The sequence below is a fragment of the Peromyscus californicus genome, unplaced genomic scaffold (genome assembly GCF_007827085.1).
Source record: "Peromyscus californicus insignis strain IS unplaced genomic scaffold, ASM782708v3 Scaffold_19__1_contigs__length_69161282, whole genome shotgun sequence".
NCBI lineage: Eukaryota > Metazoa > Chordata > Mammalia > Rodentia > Cricetidae > Peromyscus > Peromyscus californicus.
Window position 1 is genome coordinate 25,209,271 of NW_026294491.1, and position 15,581 is coordinate 25,224,851.

A 15,581-nucleotide genomic window follows, 5' to 3' on the forward strand; every position below is an offset into this window, starting at 1 on the left:
GGGCACACTCTACCACGGAGCCGGCCTGAACTTTGTTTTTTTTCCTTCTCTCGAGACAGGGTTTCACTGTGTAGTCCTGGCTGTCCTGGATCTCACTCTGTAGACCAGGCTGGCCTTGAACTCACAGAGATCGGCCTAGCTCTGCCTCCTGAGTGCAGGGATGAAAGGCGTGTGCCACCACCGACTGGCCATCCTAAACTTGCTATGTTAAATTTTTTGTTTTTGAGACAGTCTCACTGTGTAGCTCTTAAATGACCTAGAACTTCTCATATAGACCAGACTGGCCTTGAATGCAAAGAGATCCACAAGCCTCAGCCTCCCACATGCTAGGATTAAAGGTGTGCCCGTCACCACCTAGCTTTTCTTCTTTTCTTTTCTTTATTTATTTTTTAATTCCGATATCATGCTTGGTTCCCACCTGTAACCCCAGTGCTCAGGAGGCAGAGGCAGAAAGATTGCTAAAAGTTGGAGGCCAAGCTGAGCAGTGGTGGTGCATGCCTTTAGTCCCAGCACTTGGTAGGCAGAGGCAGGTGGATCTCTGTGAGTTCAAGGCCAGTCTGTTCTACAAAGAGTTCCAGGACAGTCAGGGCTATTACACAGAGAAGCCCTGTCTTGAAAAACAAAGTTAAAGGCCAGTCTGGGCTATACACACACACACACACCAGTTTCCAGGGTACTGTTGTGGGTTATTCACATTTGGCAAGTCTCTGCCTGGAGGAGCCAGGCAGAATAGGCCAGCTGCTTTCTGTGGAATCAGCTAATGATCTAATGGCTCACTGTCATTCTGTTCCTGTAAGTGTAAACACAGGAGCTTGATGGCCTCTCCCTGCTGTGAGAGGGCTGCCCTGGCATATGTGTCTTGTTCTAGGCCAGTGGTTCTCAACTTTCCTAATGCTGTATCTCTAATACAGTTCTTCACGTTGTGGTGACCCAACCGTAAAATGATTTCATCACTTTCATAACGGCGGTTTTACTGCTGTTATGAACTGTAAATAGCTGATATGCATGCTATCTGATCCACTCAACCCTCAGGTTGAGAACCACTGCTCTACGCTGTGCTGCATGAGCCTGGCTTGGCTTAGTTCTTTCAGTGGCTGTGGACAGGTTCACAGAGAAAATGAGGCTTACCTTATCAAGACAGTGTATAGAGTAGAGGTTTGGTGCTGGACCTTGGGTGGGGCAGCCTCAGTTCCGTGGGAAGATTCTTAGATCTCTCAACCTCCGATCTCTTATCAGGGTGAAGAAATCATTTTATAGGTGGTTGTAAGACCAGAACAATCTGTGCCTAATGCTGGTACAGCCAGTTCTTGTAAAAGAACTCAGGTGGTACACGTCACTTGCTAGGCTGAGGCAGGATTACTGTTGAGTTCCAGACCAGCATGGGCTATACTGTGGGACCCTCTCAAAACAACAGGAAGCTCAGCTGTGTTTGATTCACCAGCCTGTGGAGACCCTCGTGCAGGTGTGGGTTAGAGCAGATGCAACTGTATGGACCTAGGGCTAAAGGGACATTGGAGCTGGGATAACCTGCAGAGCCTTTCCTGGGGATGGAGGGATGGGATCTTCCTGCTGTGAAAGGATTCTTAAGGTGGAGATAAACTCAGGTTGTGGTGCAGAGGGTCACAGCTGTGTGCCCCTCTTCTCCATACTGTCCTATCTCTGCTACTGCCAGACCCACCTGCTTGTCAAGTGACGGGGGTGTGGTGTGTGTGTGTAGGTAGGTAGGTAGCAACTGTTTCTGCTTTGCAGTTGTGGAACACCAGACCTTTGCCTTGAGAGCAAATAACTATTAAAGCCTCACATTCAGGACAGTTCTCAGAGGCAGGCAGTCCAAGGCATCCTGCCAACCCATGGACCAGATCCAGAGCTGTTGTTAGACACTGGTACCCAGATACCCCCAGCCAGGGCAGCACAGTGGTCCTGCAGCTAACATGACGGGCATGACCAGTACATGTAGTTGATCACTTTGTGCCCACATCCCTAGTTTGACATAGGCAGGACATGTCACCAGGGAGCGTTGTCACAACTTCACAAACAGCCAACTGTAAACACTCCCACAAGCTGGAGCCACAAATAGCTTGGCCTTTGGCTCTGCTGGCCCTGCTGTCTGGCTGTGTAAGAACGACAGGCACCTGCTTCCTAAAGCCCCAAGACGCCACTTCATTCCAAGAACTTCAGCTCCATGGTGGGCTTGTGTCCTGGAGATGAAGCCTTTGGTCTAAGCTGGGTTAGCCTAGTCCTCTAGGTGCCATCCAGGTGCCCTCAATCTCTCAGCACTGCTGTGACGTCCGTGTGGCCTTTCTGGGGTAACACTTAGGAAAGCAGTTGGGACAAGTGGACCTCATAAGGCTGTTTTCGAAAGTAAAATTTGGCTTGGCATGGTGGTAGAGGTGAGTGATCCTAACATTTGAGAATCTGAAGCAGGAGGATTGCCTTGAGTTTGAGGCCTGTCGGGGCTAAAAAGCAAGATCCCGACTCAAACCCCAGCGCAGAACCCTGGTGACTGAACTGCTCAGCTTGGAGCTTGCTTAGACCCATCTCTGCTGCTGAGTCCTGGGCCTTCAGCTTTGTCGAGCCCAGGCTAGGTTGTCGCCAACCCAGTCCCTGCTTGGACCAGTCTAACTGCCTTGATTGAGCCAAAGCTGGAGCAAAGTGGATGGGCATCCCGGGGAGCAAGGGGGAGGGGAGAGCTCCTGTGGACTTGTGTGTCCCCCAAAGCCCCATCCCCCAGCCAAAAGAACAAGCAGCTGCTCAGATATTTTAGTGGTGGAATTTACTCCCCACTCCCACACGCATTCCCTCACCCCCGACTGGATTTTTCTGTGTAATAGCCCTGGCTATCCTGGAACTCACTTTGTAGACCAGGCTGGTCTGGAACTCAGAGATTCGCCTGTGTCTGCCTCCCCAGGGCTGGGATTGAAGGTTTTGTTTGTTTGTTTTTGTTTGGGGCCGGGGGTTGTGATAGAACTTTCTTTAGATAGCTGAGCTTCAGGAGCTGGAGAGAGGGCTCAGAGGTTAAGAGCACCGACTGCTCTTTCAGAGGTCCTGAGTTCAATTCCCAGCAACCACATGGTGGCTCACACCATCTATGAGATCTGGTGCCCTCTTGTGGCATGCAGGCATACTACTTGGAGGCAGAATGTTGTATACATAAGAAAGGAAGGGGGCTGGAGAGATGGCTCAGTGGTTAAGAGCACGGACTGCTCTTCCAGAGCTCCTGAGTTCAATTCCTAGCAACCACATGGTGGCTCAGAACCATCTGTAATGAGATCTGGTGCCCTCTTCTGGCCTGCAGGGACACATGCAGACAGAATACTGTATACATAATAAATTAATGAATCTTTAAAAAAAAAAAAAAAAAGGAAAGAAAAGAGAGAAAGCTGAGCTTCCTTGTGCTATGCAGAATCAGGAGTTAGCGCCGCCCCCCCCCCCAAGTGCTTAGCAAGTCTTATACTTTAAGGCTTAAAGGCGCAGAGAAGGGAGAAGGCCCAGAGGACAGTCTAGTTGGAGACCCATGGTCCTCCCTTTCATGCTGGCTTTAATTGTTTTTGAGACAGGGGCTCCCTGTGGAGTCTGACTGTCCTGGAGCTCACCTGTAGACCAGGCTGGCTTTGAGTTCACAGAGCTCTTCTTGCCTTTGCACTATAAAGGTGTGCTCCACCAGGCCCAGCTTTGTTATGCGGGGGTTTAGCCCTGAGTCTTTCATATACTAAGCAAGTAGCTGCCACTGAATCACAATCACTCCCTAGCCCTCAGGAGTACTTCCTACAAATGAATCCGGCTCCGCCGCTTCTTTTCACAAGAAGAGGCCAGGCAGTGAATGTTCTCCCACATCACACAGCCTCCCTGCGAAAGCTATGACCACAACCCCCATCCCCTGCTGGATTGGAACCTCAGGACCCCAAAACACACCTTGAAAGCCTGAAGTGAATTGTTACTGACTTTTAATAGACTTGGGTTATGTCTGCCAAGCAGACATCTGATGGCTCTGGCTTCTATATAGTCCACCTTGGCCAGGCCCTCTTGGACAAGTGCCCACCTCTCTGGTCAAAGGCACCCGCTGGCCCTGGGAGAGCTGGACAGTGGCTTTATTGTTTAGGCAATTCATTAGCAGAGATCAGGGAGCCGCTGAGGAAGGCCACTACATTAGCCCCAGCCAGAAAGTTGTGGGGTTCCCCAGCCCAGCTTGAAGCAGGGAGAGCCAAATGGCTAGTTTTTTTTTTTTTGTTTTTTTTTTTTTTTTTTTTTTTTTTTGGTTTTTCGAGACAGGGTTTCTCTGTGTAGCTTTGTGCCTCTCCTGGAACTCACTTGGTAGCCCAGGCTGGCCTCGAACTCACAGAGATCCGCCTGGCTCTGCCTCCCGAGTGCTGGGATTAAAGGCGTGCGCCACCACCGCCCGGCTCAAATGGCTAGTTTTAATCTAATAAAATTATACTGATCTTTAGGGAGGGACAGTGGGTCACAGACCGCTTTTAAGAATACAGGAAAGCTACAGATGGCCTCAAAAATAAATACATATATATACCCCAGCCTTTGCACACCATTTCAAGGGCTTCAAAGTTTAAAAAGCACTCGCTCAGTTCATAACCCCTATTTCCAGGGAGCCCAGCCAGCCCCCATTCCTGCCTCCCTGCAGTAGCCTCTGGCCTGGCAGGTCTCAGAGCCCCGTATGCACAGGGGGCAGGCCTTCCTCTTCCGCTCTGGCTGGCAGAGCCCTTCCATTTCTGCTCCCCGATAGACACTATGGGGTCTCCCCGGAGTTCAGCATTGTGGAGGGCAAGCTGATTCAGCACTCCCCTGGCTCTGTCAGAGGCACCCACACTCCTCCACAATCATGTCCTTGTGGTGCTCCAGGAGCACCCTACCATTGTCCACATAGAGCATGCTCAGTGGCTTGGTCTTCACAGGGGCACAGCATGTGGAAGGGACCCGGTGGGGCTGGTAGCGTTTCAGCAGGCTCTGGAAGACAGGAAGGAGGGTCAGTCAGTTCGGACCACTGGGGCAAAGGCAGACTTAGTATTTCTGACTAAAGTGAAAAATCAGCATCTGGTACCAAACTAGAAAATTCTTTTCATAAATAATAGAATGCTGCGTGTGCAACCAACTCATGAACCCCCACTCCATGCCTGTGAAATATGCTGCTGGCCTTGAAACAGACAGGCTTTGGAGAAGCAGCAGCTTATTGTCACACAAGCAATGAGCAGGAGTAGGAAGGCTCGTTTAGTCCCAAAGTCCAATTTTGAACGTCCTTCCCCAGAATGTCAGAGCTGAAGGAGCAGAGATCCTTCTATTCCCATCACCTAATTATAGGAACAAGGAAAAGCTGAGGACGCAGCTTAGTTGGTAGAGTGTTTGCCTAGCATGCACGAGGTCCTGGGTTTGATCCCCCATATTGTAATAACTGGGCGTGGTGGTGTATACCTGTACTCCCAGCACTAGGGGAGTCAAGGCTAGGGGATCAGGAGTTCGAGGCCATCCTGGGCCATGTAATGAGTTTGAGGTTAGCTTGGTTCGTGCATGTGTGTGTGTGTGGGGGGGGGTAACCCCAAGCCATCTCTGCATCCTCACAGGAGCAAACGTTTGGAGGTGCTTTAGTGACCACACCCAGTTGTCTCATGGCAGACCTTGAGCCCCATCCCCTGTCTAGCAACCTGTTCCATTCCGGGCATCGGGCATCGTACCTGGATGTAGGCGTGGTTGGTAGGGTGAAACTCCTCCCCCACAGGGTTAGGACACTCGCCCTCACAGCGATAGGCGTTGTACTGTTTGGGGTAGATGATCCAGGAACCCCAGCCAATCAGGTTGAAGTCCACCTGGAACTTGACCCTCCTACACAGCTGACTTCTGTCTGGCAAGTGATGTCTCCGGTGCCTTCTGGCCCATCGGCCCCTCTCTTCAGACAGCTGTCCCTCCTGGGCCCGCCAGGAACTTTCAGCTTCCCAGAGCAAAGTGGCGCCACCCAGCTGCCTCTGCTCCTGAGGCCGGTTGGAGTAGAGCATGAGCACGTTGGCGCTGGTGACAGAGACGGGTGGGATGTGGGGCTGACGCCAGCACTTTCCTTTCAGACTGGATATCTGCTTCTCCAGTGCCCTGGGGTCCTTTAGCCACTTGGAGAGTGGCCTGGTCACCTCCAGGACAGTGCTATCTGAGGAAAAAGTCACCTGAGACCGGGTGATCGTGAACCGCTCCATCCGAACTCGCTCCAGGCAGTCGCTTGGGTCCTGCTCTGGGTCCAGCTTTGCCTGGTGGAAAATTTCAATGGTGAGTGGGCCCTCGGTGGGGAGGTCCACAGGGCCCGGCACTTGCAACCGGAGCTCCGCCCATGCCAGATCCTCTTCTTGGCTCAGAAAAGAGAAGTCAAAAGCGAAGGTCCAGTTCTGCCCACTCACTTCCACATCTGGGGGAGAAGTCAGGGAAGGAAACGGGGTAAGAGGGAGTTCTGTCAACCACAAGCTGGGTAGGCTGTCTGTCACCCATCTCTGGCCCTCACCCACCCCTGTCGGCTTGCAAAACCATGGAATCGGTTTTATTTATTTTGTTTTTTTCTGAGATGGAGTTTCATACTAACTCAGGCAGTCAGTCTTGGAACCTGATATTTATCCTAGACTGGCCTGGAACTCTGGGCCATCCTCTGTCTCAGTCTCTCAAGTGCTAGGACTACAAGTTAAGCTGCCATATATGTATGTATGTGTGTGTGTGTGTGTGTGCGTGTATGTGTGTGTGTGTGCACTCAGAGATAGTCCATTTTAGAGATGAAGGAAAATGGAGGCCTTGGAGGTAGGTACAAGGGCTTGTGTAAGATTCTATCTTGAAAAGTAACCAAAGGGCTGGGGATGTAGCTCAGTTGCTTGAGCACTTGCCTAGAAAGTACAAAGACCCGGATTTGATCCCCAGCCCTGGTAAACTGGGTGTGGTGCCGCTAACCCGCAATCTCTGCCCTCCGGAGTACAATTGGAGAATCAAAAGTTCAAGGTCATCCTCAACTTCATTGAGCGTTCAGGGCCATCCTGGGCTTGAGACTGTGGGGTGCAGGTGGGGGCGGGGGTGGCCAGGGAAAAGGAGGAGGAGGAGGGACGAAAGGAAGGAAGGGAGTAAGCTTGAAATCCCTGTTCTAGCCAGCTAGCTTCAACACACCCTGGGCAGTCAGAGAACAATGGGATTTAGGTGAGGTGAGTTGCCCAAGGAAATTTCCAGCTTCTGCCTCTGGCGGGCTTCTCCCCACCCATCTCTAGCTGCCTTTTTTATTTAATTTCCACTTTCCCTCCTCATTAGCAACATCAGGAGACTCTTCTTCCCCAGCCAGCACTGACCCTGGGAGCTAGGTGGGGGCCTCTAGTCACTCCTGCTTCCTGTAGTAGCAGCCTGGGTGTGATCCGAAACTTTGATCTTAAGTGTCTGCGAATGATCTCTCAGAGCAGGTGCTCCTGCTAAGAGCAGCAGCCTGAGGCCGCCATGACTTGAAGAGTTCCCCTCATGGTTCCACTTTGACTTTGGGCAGGTGGTTTTCCTTCTCTGGGCCCCTGTTGCCTTCTTAGTAGAAAGACGTGATGTTGTGTGCCATAGAAGATTTAGGAATGAAGTGCATGGAGACGAAGTCGCTAGTAACTGTGATGCCCAGTGTGCGGGCAGGGCAGGAAGAAACGCCTTCCTCCTAAGCCACCCCTAGGGTTCCCTGGGGGAGAGGGTCCTCCAGATGTAGCTCGAACTCATTACACAACCGATGCTGTCAGTGTGAATGGGGCGGTCATGAGGCAGGGGCTCTCGGCCACCCTGAAACCCACTTGTGTGCTGAATGCGGATCTGGCGAGAATCGTTAGTCCGGTTAGCCACCTCCGATTCTGAAGGGAAAAGTTGCAACTCAGGCCATTTGCTTGTCCCAGTCCTCAGCCAGGGAGGCAAGGGGCTATCAGAACTCCTTGCCATTTTCTGCTTCCCGTATGCCAAGGCTTTACAAGAACTGTCTTCCCACCCCCACTGGTACTGCCATTTTTGCACATGCATAAACCGCACAAGTGAGGTACAGACAAGCCCTTAGATTCCAGCTGACAGACCCCAATACCGCTATGACGGGGCAGGTTACATACTGACTCATGAGGGAAGAAGTGACCTGGAATGCCGCTCTCCCCTAGAGTCCCTCCAGGCAGAGCCTTTCGCTGAAATGGAGGCAGTTGATACCACTGGCTAATAGTTAAAATGCTTTAGACTTTCCAAAAGCGAACAAAAAGTTCGAAAAAAGTGCGAAAACAGAATTGGATGAACCCGAGTAGTTTTCCTGAATCCCAGATCACTTACATAAACCTTCAAGAACTTTCTAAAAGGGAAGTGAACTGGAAAGGTGTGTTTTTCCCGCTTTGCCTCCGTCCCACCCTAGGCGGAGGGGCGGAGCACTCCACCAATTTCCCATTGCCTCGCCCTTCAGGGTGCCCTGGTCCCTCGTCCTTAGATGACCCTTCAGGAAAGGGTCACCGGCAGTCTCACCCCAGACGCCGCAGGCAAGGACTAGGGGCTCCGCCTCCAGGTCGCGAGGGCCGGCGGGCGACGGGTCAGACCGGATTAGCAGATGTGGATTGCGTCCGGGTCCCGCGGAGGGCCGTCTGGCCCCGCAGGACAGAGGCCCGGGCTGGCCAAGCTGCCTAGGCGGCGGGATGTGGATTGCGCCCGGGAAAGGAGTTCCGAATCTGGACTCCCTCTCCTGGGCACCCACCTGTCGGTCTACTCTGGTGAGCGACACTCAGGTCACTGGGCGAACTACACACACGCACACCTCCATCCACACAGGTTTTTGAGCCCGGGGTCACCCAGGACACCTGACACCGCCCAGCAACGAGAGCTACCTGAGTTCTGGACTTCCGGCACCCGATCCCTAATTGCGGATCCTTGAGCCCTAGTTCCTGGTGGCATTTGCGGCAGCCGGGACAAAACTCAGTAACGGCCTGTTTTAGTGTATGTCTGGTTCGTGCAGAGCGTTTCTGGGGGCGGTGATGTCACCTAGTCCTCTCCATAAGTCTATGAAGGAGGTCCTACGATTTCTAAATTACAGATGGGCAAACTGAGGCTCCCAGATGCTCAGTGGCGCGATCGGGACCTCGCCCTACCCCCTCACTCTGCCACCTAAGCTAGAACCCGAAAGGCGGTGGTCCCGGGGCGCTGGGTTCCTCTTCAACCCGGCCACCAGCGCTGTCCCCTGAGCCTGCCTACTCGGAAACATCGTTAAGACCAGACTCTGGCCGGGCGGTGGTGGCGCACGCCTTTAATCCCAGCACTGGGGAGGCAGAGCCAGGCAGATCTCTGTGAGTTTGAGGCCAGCCTGGTCTACAGAGCGAGGAGATCCAGGACAGGCATCAAAACTACACAGAGAAACCCTGTCTCGAGAAAAAAAAAAAAAAAAAAAAAAAAAGACCAGACTCTGGATGACCCCTTGGTACCCAGTCCCCGCCGCAGCCACCGCGCGCCTCCCGGGCCATGCGCCCTTGGGTGCTGGTGAGGCCAGGCTTGCAGCCTACCTTGCGCCTGGAGGCTGCGGATGATGTCCGCCCGAGGCAGCGGGTCTCGGTAGAGGCTCAGCATGTATGCGAGAGAGGATGGTGACGAGGGCTGACCCCGTGTCCACAGAGGAAAGGCGGCCACCGTCGCGGCGCGCGGCTGGAGTAGAGCCCACCAGGCATGGAGAAGAAGGATAGGGAGGCAGTGGGCACTCATGGTGGGCTAGATGGACCCGCAAACCGCGCCTGGGTCCCTTATATCTCAGCCACCGCCGCCCCGCCCCCTCCCTTCCTCCCTCCTGAGAGGCCTTTAAGAACCTAGAACTCCCCTGGCGGGGCAGGGCAGGGGAGCCCCTGCCGGGGGAAGGTGTGATGTGATGAGATGTGACTGATAAATTGGGGTGGGGGGCTTGGATACAGAGACTGAGTCTGGGCTGCCCCCGCACCTTGCCACCTCTACCTCAGAAAGTCTTACTGCTGAGCCAGCAGGCTGTTAACCTGTTGTGAATGGTGCTCCGCTGAGCTGGAGGTGTGTTGGAGCCCCGGTTTCAAGCCCAGAACCACAACAATGGCTTCCTTACTCTTCCTCTCCTGGACCCCTGGTGATCCTCTCTTTTTCAGCTCATCCAAAATCACGTAGGGAGTGCTGGGGTGGAGGGGGCGATCCTCTGTTCTTGGGTAGCACCAGACCTGCTTGGGGTGCAGCCTTCCTTGGCAGGTACTGGGTATGGGGAATTTGGGAGAACGAAGGTGAGATCTAGAGGAAGCGCCTTGGTGACGAATGTCAGCTTCAAATACCAAAGCGCCCTCCTGGGGAGCAGAGGGAGGCCCAGCTAGAGCTCACCCAGGTGTTTTGGGTGGTGACAGGCCCTTCCCTGCTTGCTACCAGAGTTTTCCAAAAGTGGGGGAAAAACTGGGGCCTGCTGGCTGCATCTCCTGCCAAGAGTGGCAGGGCCCTTAGTTACTCTCAAGACGACTGCTCCATCTCCCTGAGGCCTGATGCTGACCTTGTCTGCCCAGACGGAATTAAACGACTTTTATTTTCTCAATCAAGGAACTCTCAAATCAGTCGTATTTGTTTGTGTGGTACTCAGTATAATAAAAATGTCACATTCATAAGGGGTGTTATTTATGTTAAGAGGATGAACATTTTTTTCACACTGTACAAATGATTGTTTCATAGGGATGGAGTCCTTAAGAAGAGAATTTTGGGATTGGAAAGATCCTAGGCTTTGTGTTCTCAAAAGGCAAGGCAGGATTGGAATTACCTTTTAAAGAAATGTAAATTCCTGTCCCGAAGTCCGCCCCCTGTTTTCCTCGACTATTGCTGGCTTTCTCTTTAGCTGCTCCCCACCCCCACCCCGTCCTTTTCAAGCCTACAACTAGCACATTAGCAGCTGGCTAACATTTACTGAACACCTACTATGTGCTGGGTACTTTGCACAGCCTGAGATGTGAGCAGATGTTAAAGGGAACGGAGGCTCCCTGGGGCCTGCAGACCTGCATGATCTTGTAGGAGCTGGAAGGAGCCTCAGGTTGCAGGCTACCACAGGTCCTGGTGACCTGCATGATCTTGTAGGAGCTAGAAGGAGCCTCAGGTTGCAGGCTACCACAGGTCCTGGTGACCTGCACACCAGCTGGTTTATCCTGACCTCCCACTCAATATCATAGCTTGGCCCAAGCATTTTTCTTTTCCCCCAACAGGGTTTCTTGTAGCCCAGGCTAGCCTTGAACTCGTTTTGTAGCTGAGGATGACCTTAAAATTTGATCCTCTTGCCTCCACCTCCTAAGTACTCAGCTTACATTGCAGGTGTCCTGGTAGTGGGATTGAACCTATGACTTCATGCCTGCTAGGTGGACCCATAGGAACTGAGCTTCCCCTCTAGTCCCAGCTGCAGACCCATAGTGCTGAGCACCATGTCTGGACTTGCCCTCGGATGCCAGTCTCCTGGGCTGTTTGTTAAATCCTGGGCTCCACACTTCCCTCTAGACTTCAGAATTAGAATTGGGAGAGAGGGTGTGGTGATCTGCATATTCAACAATCTCCCCAGTGGTTCTTATCTGAAGGCTTTTTGGAAACCTGGGTGGGCCAGGTTACAGTTTGTAGGCTGTGTCCCAAATAAAACAGCTGGAGAGATCTCCTAAGCACTTAAAACTAAGTGCTTGAAAGGCTCTGAACCCTGTTGAAAGGATTATACATCGGGATGGGTATCGGTGTTCCTGATCAATGTTACTTGGTGGGAGTTAGGAGCTCCTGCCCTTTGCAGCAGACCCCTCCCCAGAGGTGGACAGCACCTGGATCCTAGCAGATAGAAATTAAACAATGACAGATTGCTAGGCATGGGGGGAGGTGCTTTTAATCCCAACACTCTGAGAGGTAGAGGCAGGAATATCTCTGAGGTAGGAGGATCTCAGTGAGTTCGAGGCCAGTCTGATCTACATAGCAAGTTCTCTCAGTGAGTTCCAGCTGGAATGCCAGGCCAGCAAGGCTACATAGTGAGATCCTGACTAACAAAAATATGAGAACCAAGTAAGGCAATGCAGAGGGGTGCTGAAGAAATGAGAATTCTAGAACCCGTGACCGCTGGAGTCTGGACTACTAGGATTCAGGTGGCTAAGGGTAAATTTATGTACCAAGAGTCAAGAAGATGATTTTATGGTTTTTCTTTTTCTTTTTAATTAATTTATTTTCATTTTATGTGCATTGGCGTTTTGCCTGCGTGTGTGAGCTTGTCGGGTCTCCTGAAACTGGAGTTACAGACAGTTGTGAGCTGCCATGTGGTTGCTGGGAATTGAACCCGGGTCCTCTGGAAGAGCAGTCAGTGCTCTTAATGGCTGAGCCATCTCTCCAGCCCCTAATTTTATGGTTTTTCTACCTTCGGTGCTAAGTTAGAAGTTTCTCTTAAGCTCTTGGCATCCTGTGTCTCTTGCACTATGTGGCACATAGGAAATATAAGAATGTTAAGTTCCGGGTGGTGGTGGCCTATGCCTTTACTCCCAGCACTCGGGAGGGAGAGGAAGGCGGATTTCTGTGAGTTAGAGGCCAGCCTGGTCTACAAGAGAGAGTTCCAGGACAGCCAAGGCTGCAGAGAAACCTTGTCTTGAAATAAACAAACAAACAATCGAGTTGAAGTTAATGATAACAGCAATGGCTAATTATTGAGAATCGTGTGCATTGGGCATTCGGCTAAGTTTCCTTGGATTTCATTATCTGCCCCATGTCCAAGACAGGACTGTACGGCGAAGTGGAAGTTCCCCAGGAGAAGGTGATATGCTGGCCCCAAGATACCCGAGGAACAGCCAGCAGGAGAGGCAGGTCTGCCCGTCACCCCGCATCCATGCTTTAATTCTTGGTGCTTTCCCATAAAAGAGGTGAGAAAAGGAGGAGAAGGAGAAGAAAGAGCTGGCGAGATGGCTCAGTGGGAACAAGCACTTGCTGCCTAACCGGGTGACCTGAGTTCGATTCCTGTAACTCATACAGTGAAGGGAGATTGACACCTGAAGGTTGTCCTCTAGCACATAAATATGTAAGGAAATGTTTTAAAAGTTGTTTATAAATCCCCCTCCCTTCCTCTCTCTCTCTCTCTCTCTCTCTCTCTCTCTCTCTCTCTCTCTCTCTCTCTCTCTCTCGTTTTTCGAGAGAGGGTTTCTCTGTGTAGTCCTGGCTGTCCTGGAACTCACTACACAGACCAGGTTGTCCTCAGACTCACAGAGATCCACCTGCCTCTGCCTCCTAAGTTTGTGCACTACCACCCCCAGCCATATTTTAAAAAAATAAATAAATTAAAGGGGGGAAAAAAAGAAAACACAGGCAATACTGATAATCCCAGGAGATGGAGTCAGGAAAATCTGCAGCTCAAAGTTAGCTTTAGCTACGTAGTAACTAAACTAAATGAGACCCTGTGTCAAAAAAAAAAAAAAAAAAAAAAAACAGTTGTGTGATGACTGTTCTTGGTTGTCAACTTGATTATATCTGGAATGAACTATAATCCAGGAATGGAGGGCACACTTTGTGATCTGGATCTTGAGGCCAGAAGACAACATGCCTTTGATCCAGATCTTGAGGCTGGAAGGCACACCTTTAGTTTAGGCCACACCTTCTGTTGGAAGCCTATGTAAGGACAATGGAGGAAGGAAGGGTTCTTCCTTCACCTGCTTGCACTCACCTTGTTGCCTTGCTAGTGCATCCATTCCAGCCTCGTGGGACTGAGCAGCTGCTAGATTCTTGGACTTCTCATTCACCATAGCTATTGCTAAAAATCATTGCAATAAATTTCCGTATAAATATATTCCCAAATATGGATAGATGATAGATAGATAGATAGATAGATAGATAGATAGATAGATAGATAGATTCATTCCATAAGTTCTGTGACTCTCGAGACCCCTGACTAATACAGTTGTGCACATGTGTCTTGTAGTAAAAGGTTTTTTTTAGGCTTCCCAAGCCTTGCCCTCATGTGACCGGGGCTGCAGACAGAGCTCATTTCTTGTGTGTATTGGCCCCCAGCTGCCTGGGGATCTGGGGTTTCTCCCTGGACTGTCTGACAAAGCTTGTCCATCTCCAGCATTCTCTCGCTCCTCCTCGGGAAGAGGACCCAAGTCTTTGCAGCCTCTTCAGGACACAGGCCAGCCATCAAGCCACCCTTCTCCCTTAATTAAGGGCATTAGTTAGTCCCAGGGTTGTTTCCTGAAAGGCGGAGGGTGACACTTTCTCACTTCCCCAGACAGTCTGACCTGAATGATAACCTCCGAGGTCACACAGCTGCTGGGGGGCGGGGGGCGGGCAAAGTCTCTTGAGGTGGCAGAGGCTTCCAGCAGGCTGCTCTTGCTGTCTCCTGACTTGAACACCAGCGTGGGGCATGTGATTGTTCTAGGCCCTTGAAGTCAGGCTTGAGAAAGCAAATCTGGGTTCTTCTCTCACCACCTCAGTGTACTGAGTCAATTGTTTACTATCTTTCTTTCTTTGTTTTGTTTTTCCAGACAGGGTTTCTCAGTGTAACCCTGGCTGTCCTGAAACTCACACAGTAGACCAGGCTGGCTTCAAACTCGGAGATCCGCCCACCTCTGCCTCCCAAATGCTGGGATTAAAGGTGTGCACCACCAGCACCCGGCTTAATTGTTTACTCTTTTAAAAAACAAAGCACTGATTTATTTATTCGTGTTTGTGTATGGATCATACATGTGCCCTGGCATGTAGGTGGAGGTCAAAGGGCAACTTGGGACTGTCTTTTCTCTCATTTTTTCATATGGCTTCTGGTCTTCAGGCTTGGCAACAAGTTCCTTTATCTGCTGAGCTATCTCGCCAGATCCATTTTGATGCTTCTGCCTGCCTGACTATAAAATGAAGATAAATAATAATGTCTAAATAGTGCCAAAGATAGTAAATGCAGATAAACATGGTGTGTGTAGCATTTGGCAATTCATTGAATAAGTTTGATCATCCCATGAGTTCATAGCCTGTTAACTCAGACATGATTCTTAGGAAGTCAAAGACATGTTTACTATACATTATTACTTTAAAAAAATTTTTATTTATTTATTTATTTATTTGGTTGGTTTTTTGAGACAGGGTTTCTCTGTGTAACAGTCTTGGCTGTCCTGGAACTTGGTTTGTCAACCAGGCGGGCCTCAAACTCACTGAGATCCGCCTGCCTCTGCCTCCCAAGTGCTGGGATTAAAAGCATGGGCCACCACTGCGAGGCTTTAAGATTTATTTTTATTTTATGAGTATAGGTTATGGTGATATATTGTGTACCCTAATAAAATCTGTCTGAAGATCAGGGAACAGAACAAGTCACTAGATTAAACATAGAGGCCAGGCAGTGGTGGCATATACTTTTAATCCTAGTACTCGGGAGGCAGAGATCTGTCTGTGAGTTCAAAGCCACCTTGGACTACATGAGATTGATTTAGTCTAGGAGACAAACAGAGCCAGGCAGTGGTGGCACACACCTTTAATCCCAGTACCGGGAAGGAAGTAATATGGCTGGGCAGAGAAAGGTATATAAGGCATGAGGAGACAGGAACTAAAGCTTTTTGGCTGGACCCCTTTCAGCTGAGGACTCACAGACATTCAGTCAGAGGATTTGTGGAGTT

The 15,581-nt window shown here is 50.7% G+C and overlaps 1 protein-coding gene across 1 annotated transcript; it reads right to left on the reverse strand.

Moving 5' to 3' along the window:
* Positions 1 to 4,352: 4,352 nt before the first annotated feature.
* On the reverse strand, positions 4,353 to 13,343 carry Nodal (nodal growth differentiation factor). Its single transcript, XM_052744892.1, has 3 exons — positions 9,504 to 13,343; positions 5,682 to 6,397; positions 4,353 to 4,959 (listed from the first exon to the last, which is right to left on the reverse strand). Exons 1-3 carry the CDS (start codon positions 9,697 to 9,699, stop codon positions 4,807 to 4,809), a joined length of 1,065 nt encoding a protein of 354 aa, XP_052600852.1. The 5' UTR covers positions 9,700 to 13,343; the 3' UTR covers positions 4,353 to 4,806.
* Between the last annotated feature and the right edge of the window lie 2,238 nt (positions 13,344 to 15,581).